This window comes from Etheostoma spectabile, chromosome 20, assembly GCF_008692095.1.
Source record: "Etheostoma spectabile isolate EspeVRDwgs_2016 chromosome 20, UIUC_Espe_1.0, whole genome shotgun sequence".
Classification (NCBI taxonomy): domain Eukaryota; kingdom Metazoa; phylum Chordata; class Actinopteri; order Perciformes; family Percidae; genus Etheostoma; species Etheostoma spectabile.
In genome coordinates, this window is record NC_045752.1 from 17,936,835 (window position 1) to 17,944,475 (window position 7,641).

General features: G+C 42.4%; 1 protein-coding gene across 2 annotated transcripts in view; it reads right to left on the reverse strand.

The window, feature by feature from the left end:
- Positions 1-742: 742 nt before the first annotated feature.
- Positions 743-7,641, reverse strand: part of daam2 (dishevelled associated activator of morphogenesis 2) — a gene marked incomplete at its 5' end in the record, with an annotated part of 69,749 nt that continues 62,850 nt past the window's right edge. For both annotated transcript variants that reach the window (XM_032499978.1, XM_032499977.1), the window contains 2 exon segments: positions 743-4,889; positions 5,388-5,558. In XM_032499978.1, coding sequence (XP_032355869.1) covers positions 4,677-4,889; positions 5,388-5,558 — 384 coding nt within the window.

The following is a 7,641-nucleotide window of genomic DNA, read 5'->3' on the forward strand; positions in this document are numbered from 1 at the left end:
GTAAACAGTCAGTGTAAGCATGTAAACCAGTCTCTGGTCCTGCATCAGCACACACCACTGATTTCCTTCTGTGCACACCTCCAGTATGACCCAGTCATCCCAATAAAACATCTTGAAGATCATAACCAGTTGTAAGGGACAAAAGTTTATTGTAACCCTACAAAAGAAAAAAAAAAAAATACAAAACAAAAATAAAATTATAGAAATGAAAGGGAAAAAAAAAAAATCTCATTCTTCTACAAGTCTCAAAACTATCCATCATACACGGACCACAGTTTATTTATTCATATTTTTTTAATATAACATTTTGCTTTAATGCTGTGTGTACATACAAAATATAGCAAACTAAATAAGGCAAATAAATAGAGGTACAATTTACAGGAAAATGGAACATTCCTCAATGTTTTAATCTTTTTTTTAATCTTATCTCAAACATTAACAATGGTGTACAAAATGCTTCTTTTTTTTGTCCGACTGTACATCTTTCAGTGGAGGATACTTTTTTTTCCAACCATAAAAATACTGACTCCTCACAATTATACAACCTCTAAAACTGGGTGCAACTTTTCTCAGGCAGTACAAAATGTTGTGTAACAGGTGTGTTCCACATTGCAAGCAATTTTCTATTAAAGTCAACACATCACACTTTGTGCACCCTTGTTGAGGCATGCAGTTTGACGCGCATTGAAGTGCATGATTTGACAGAAATTTGGTGGTGTTGGGAAACATCGCCCCGTTTTTCTCTTTTACAAACCAAAGCAGGTGGCAGACAAGAGGATTTCAAACTCCGTACACTCCTGTTGGGTACGAGTGTCGCTTTTTTTGTACCTGTCCCCACAAACCAAGTCTCCAACAGACTGCCTGTTAACGTTACTCCAGCGGCCCAGCCGGAGTCCCAACCACACTTCCCCCGGTTTTCTTTCTTCCCACCATGTCTTTGCACCAGTCTTTCGTTGCATCCTTCTCATTTCTAGAGGGATCCAAGCCTTCAAAATGGCGCCGCAAATGGAAATGTCCCATAATAAAAGTGCATTGAACAAGCTACTAATTTCATTCCTCTGGTTTCCATCTGTACACTCCAAAATCAGCCAGTCAATGGCCAAAGAAACATCCAAACATGGAACAACATAAACTTGTAATAATACTGACAATGTTGCAATACCCCTCTGTAAATAGTCTGCACTATAATGCGGGTTAAAGCTCTGGATTAAGAGTTTAAAGGGTCTGCCAAAGTCTGATATACCAACTCTGATTAACTTGAAAGACAAAGGAGCAGAGGTTAGGAAATCAAATAGCTCAAATAGAGATTAAATGCTGGTTAAAGAATAGGCAATCATACGTCATTAGAACTTTTCTGACATTTCAAAGTGTCTGAAAGTTTGAGTCTATTTGGTTTACCAGTTAATCTTCTCTGGAAGGACTAAACCCCTGGTAGGACGAGGTGTCTCTGTGAGGTGACTGATAATGGAGAAATTAAAGGTTTATGAAAAGAGAATTTTTCTCTGTACAGGTGATAGATCAAACTCCTCTGATCCCATGCCAACCACGCTGATGTCACTCATGTTAGGGGACTCTGGGGAGTTAATGTGCCACATCATGTTAGCACTTCCTAGAGCTGCTTCTAACTGCTTGTGATGTCATCTGGGAACCTAAAGTGCACCATCTGAAGTCACAAGATGGCGCCAATTAGTCTAATTCCAACTGTCCGTTACATCACTTAGCAGACACTGTACTGTACATTTTTTTTTGGAAAGCAACAAGCACTAAAAACAAAATAACAGGAATGGTAAGTGTGTGAAAACAGGGTCAGAGGCACTTCGATGTGAAACTTAGACTAAATAGAAAAGCTGGCAGAATGAAGGAACAAACTGCCATAGCCCGTTACTACTGTGGTAATTACAGATAGCAGTGTGTGTGTGTGAAGTGATTTGTCTGTTTGTCCAGAAAGAAAGAAATTAAAAATAAAACATTCCCCGTCCAACACCCTGTCAATAATGTCTTTTCCTGGTGTTGTAACACTACTGTTACACTAAGTGCTTATTGAGTCAAGTGCAGAGGGGAAATGTCTCCAATTCAATACGGGAACTAGGGAAAGGAATAAATGTTTAACTGTAATTCTTACCACAAAAACAACCACTTAACTCTTATCCCTCACAAACTGAACCAGGGGCTGTTGTGCAAATCCTTTGGCCTGTCTAACTCAACCAATCTTAACGTAGTAAGGATACATGACAAAACATGTAGCTAAAACATGCATGAGTAGGCTAGGGAAGATTAAACACAGGATGTGTCCATTTTTAAATTTGTCCTGAAAACGTCAACTGGACAGCTCCCATATGGCACTATACTGTACTATAGTAACCATGCAATGCAGATGAAATTACTAAAATGGGTTACCTAGGAATAATAATGGATGATTAGCAGGATGACACCAGGATATTTCTTATGGACTTATGTGTGTGTGGCCCTTTATCTGCTTCCAATAAGCTGTATGTTCATAGGATTTTTTTTTTTATGGCTTCACACTGTCATTTGATGTCTCTTCTCCCAAAGAATTGACCGGGAGTGACTCCTTCCGCAGCAGAGCCCTCACCCCAGGATTACAGCCCTCTCTGTGAGTACACCTCCAGTAGCAAGGGACCCTGTACTGTACTGGAGGTCCATCTTCAAAAAGACCATCTTAATGTTGTACTGAGGCGAGCCCATACTTTACACTGCAGCCTTTGTCACGTCTACTGCTAAGGTTTTAGAAATGCATATATAAATAAAAAAATATACCTCCTTGAATATTTCAAAAACTTAATGAAAACTGACCTCGGTTGGCTTCAGTATGTAGGTCTGACTCTTGTTTGGCAAAAGGTTGCCCATAGTAACAGGGCGGTATCGCAAACGTTTCAGAGAAGCTGGAAGGAACGATGCTCTCCGAGGCTGTTGGTGTCCTGTTAACGTCCACCCTTACACAACTTATTTGCATCAAGCCTCTCTATTTTAAATCCTACACCCTTTAAGTGCTTTGCTGTACCCTGACTTTGTAATAACAGATGAATTACAACGCCAACTGAAATAAAAGCACACAGAAATACTGTATGATGAGCCTGAATCTTGGCAGCAGAGCAATCAAGCGATAGTTTACCTTGAGAAATCTTTAACTGGACTGATGGCTCTGTCTTAGCACCAGTGTAACAGATCCTTCAGACACTATGGATGAGATCATTAAAGGCCCGATGAGAACTGCTATACAGCATCCTGTTGGCTGGTATACTGCCGAGTTCACACATGGTCTGCAGTTTTGCTGCAGCCGCTGGATCGGACCACACATTCAGACCATCGCAAACTCCAGGCTTGAAATTGTATATGTCGTTCCGTTAACTTCGTTATAGATAAAAGATCATTTTAGCACAGAGACAACTCTTTCCAGAGGATAGTTTTGATCGGCTTGTGGAGTGTAAAGTTGGCCAGAAAAGCTACAGTGCAAACAAGACCTACAGGTGTGAAAAGGAGCAGAAATTATCTCTTTGACACAAAGCGCAACAATGTATAGAAATTCACTTCCATCGTCAACGTGAACTTGCAACACCAACAAAGAATGCATCGCGTGTACAAAACCCCCAAAATGCCATGAAAACAACAAAAACTCTACATCTTTGCAATTAGCTTGTCTGCATCTAAATATAAATATATATCAACGCCTAATTGCAGTAGGTTTCGTATTAGTACATTTACATTTGCTTTCTCTTTGCTTTGGCACTGGTTCATGCCAGAACAATGTTGAAACCAGTGAAGGGTGGAGGTGAGGCTCGACCCCTGTGGCACAGTTCTCATTTTGTCAGGTGGAACAAGCTGACAAGTTGGTTTTCCTTGAGTTGTATCCTCTAAAAACTGCTTCTGTTAGGGATGTACGTAGGTCCCCCCTGGGAATGCTGTGTGTTGGAGGCGGCCGTTGGGTTGAAGCGATAACCCCCCCCATTGTGTATCTTTCAACAATCTTTCAGAAGCCCACAAAGCACTCTGGGATTTGTAGAATACACACCCCTCTTTCCAGCAAAGGATGTTCATGAATACCCATCCATTCTGTGTCTGAAAAGTCTCTTTTCTGGAAGCAACCATGACTGTGGAGATGATGGCTTAGTTCCCCCTTTCCCACCTTCTTTTGTCAGTTTTCCAATCCTTTTTCTTGGCCCCCCGAGTCTATGTACACTGTGACTGGCTGATCCCAAAGTCCTGTGTGTTTTAGAGCCAGGGAGCAAAAAGATAGGACAGCTCCAGCACCAAGGAACGTTCAGAGGAAGAGTGAAGAGGTTTGTGGGGGGGTAAAGAGCAGTGGAAAAACAGCGGGGTGATAGAGAGCTGGAAGTTTGAGCACAGTGTTAAAGAGGATATGGTCAAAATATATGGGATAATGTGTCACAGTGGTCTGTCCGTCCATCCATAGATCCCAACCGTCCTTCGCCCAGCTCAGGAGATCATACAACGCCCGGGACAAACCGGGTGGGAATAGCTTTACAAGACCAATCAGAGGAGGGTGCTGCATCCTTCAAAACGGCGTGGCTGTCCACACATGTGGCTACATGTCCCGTCCAGCCGTTATTCACATCCTCTCCAATGTTCCTGGACTAAAGGTGTTAAGAGAATGTCGGTGTCTAGTGTTTAATTTTATTCCCTTCCTTTTTCCCGAACTAATAGTTTACCTTGGTAACAGCTCGCTCGCGTCCCCCACCCTCCACCAACTGGTTGACCGAGCGCTTGCGGTTGCGCTTGAATTTGTTCAGGTCCTTGTCAAAGACCTCACCGGAACGCAACGCAGACACTAGGTCGTCAAACTCCCCGCTGACCTCGTCTGAGGCCCCGCTCTTCTTGGCCCGCCGTTCCCGCTCTCTCTGCTCCTTGAGCTGGAAAAAAAGGAGACGGCGGTTAGGGTTACACAGAATACAAGTGTTTTAAAGGTCCCATGGAAGAAAACTTTCTGCTCAGATTGGCCAATCTGGAATCTTCCCCTTATGATGTCATAAGGGAAAAGATTACCTCCCCTTTCTCCGTTTTACCCGCCCAGAGAATTTGGCCATGAGAGAGAGAGAGAGACATCATGGATTGCAAACGAGCAGAGCATGGCAGTTGGTCAAGGCCACACCCCCACCAACCACCTTGCCCCCCCCTCTCCTCCCCAATAGCAGTTAAAAAATACAGACACAGAAATGGCAAATACTAAGGAAAGCTCATTGTGGGACTGGCTCCAGTGGCTGTAATTCTGCACCAAGGCTACATTTTGGGACAGAGACTTGATATATGGTATTAGGGGGCCTCTGTAAAAGCATCCCAAAAGCAGCATGTAAGTAGAGTCTTTTTCCAAAACAACGCTGTCTCAGATTTATTCTCTACATGTGTCTCACCATGGCCTCCATTCGTGCCCTCCTCTCCTCCTCATCTTTACGCCGCTGCATGTTATCCAGGTCTTGCCGTGCTTCGTTGAACGACTGTAAAAAGGTGTCAAAGATCCCGAAGAACTCATCGGGCTGCATCCTCCCTTCTTCCTCCCCAAAGTGCTTCAGAGATTTGGTAAACTGCGTAGAGATAACCATTTATTTAATTTTCACATTTTGGAGCAACTAGAAGCTGTCCTGTGCACAGCTTTTGGCAGATCAACACGGACAACTCTGATGATAAACACAACAAGACAAAATGCTTTATTACATGAACTGTGTTCGCTGCTATGTTCTTGTAGAAAGGCACATGTAAGCCAGCATAAGCATGACTTTGCTCAAATTCATCTGCTGATATGCAGGCTTAATGTTCTTAACTGCAGGAACACACACACACGCAGACACACAAACACACAGTAAGAGAATGACTGCATGATTATACCACCTTATGTCCAGCCTGTTCAGTCCAAGCTGTCCAGTGCTCTGTGCCAGGACGATGCCTGCAGCCAAACCTACTCTACATTCCTACACACACACAGCTCTGTACTACAGTATGCAGCAGAAAACTGAATAACCAGATCAACTCAGCGTCTTGCTAAAAGAGAGCAGCGAGACACAAGGGCAGCACCACAATTCCGTACATGTCCATCAACCAGGGACGCACCAAATCCAGTATTCGGCTCCGGCTGAATATTGGGCTTTTTGACGGGGTTCAGTTTCTGCCAAATCTTAGAATTTTTTTCCCACCAAACCGAAGCCTACGCTGATCGACGTATTGACGTCGCTGTTGATTACGGGAAGGTGTTTACGTGAGAGGACCGTTCAATGCAGTAGGCTGTGAGAAGGTGGAAATAGAACTCATGATCAGAAAGAGGGATGTTTGGCAGTACTTTCAGTCAAAAGAAGGTGATTCAAGTCAAGCTACATGTTGAAGTTGCAATGCTGATTTGTCTCGTGGTGGCGAGGACCTTAAACAATACACAACATCGCCGCCGTTAAAACATTTACGTATGAAACACTAAACACTCAAAAGAATATGAGTTGTGCATGAAGGAATCCACAGACAGCAGCCGATCCGCAGCAACGTCAGGTACAGCACAGGACGTCGTTTACTTCACTAATGTGTTTACTGTGTTAATGGACTGAGGATGGCAGTAGGATTTGAATTTGGTTACGGATTCGGTAGAATCTTAACCAGTGGATTTGGTATTTGACCGAACCCCAAAAATCTGGATTCTAGCGGCTACATAATTCTGGCAAGAAGTACAGAGATAATTTTTTTACTTTTTTTAAATAGCGTAAATGTTAATCCTGATTAAATTGATTTCAGGAAATAAACATTTTACATGCAGTATTTTAAATTGGCATAACTCAACTTCATTCAGTATGTCTAAAAGAGGCTGCAGGTTTTAAAGTGCCCATATTATGAAACAACAACAACAAACAACAAAAAAAACTTTTTCCTGGGATTTGGGTGTTATTTTGTGTCTCTCGTGCTTCCACACGCATACAAACTTGAAAAAAAAAAAAAAACCTATCCATGCTGTTTTAAGGGAGATACAGGTTTCTGAATGTCCTCTGCCTTCAGTCTCCGAGTGAGCTGGTCAAAATCTGCACGACTTTCTACGTCACTAGCCGAGACGAGGTCGCTAATCGTAGCATGTTAGCGCTGGCATGCTTATACTGACCAAAGTTGGAGAAAGAGTTATCTAGCTGATGTTATGATTACCTTGCTACTGCACATGTGCGACTCCCAAAAAAGATAGCATAGAAGTGAGATGTCTCATTCTGTAGCTAAAACAAGTAAGATGTCTCACTCTGTAACTAAAACAAGTAAGATGTCTCACTCTGTAACTAAAACAAGTAAGATGTCTCACTCTGTAACTAAAACAAGTAAGATGTCTCACTCTGTAACTAAAACAATTGAGACGTCTCACTCTGTAACTAAAACAAGTGAGATGTCTCACTCTGTAACTAAAACAAGTGAGACGTCTCACTCTGTAACTAAAACAAGTGAGATGTCTCACTCTGTAACTAAAACAAGTGAGATGTCTCACTCTGTCGCTAAAGCAGAGACCCAAACCCACAGGGTGAAAACAGGATCTGCAGCAAGGTGTAATACAACAAAAGTATGGTGTTTTTTTGAAAATGAAACCATGTAAACCTATTCTGGTACAACTTCAAAATACAATTTTGAACCTGAAAATGAGCAGAATACGGGCGC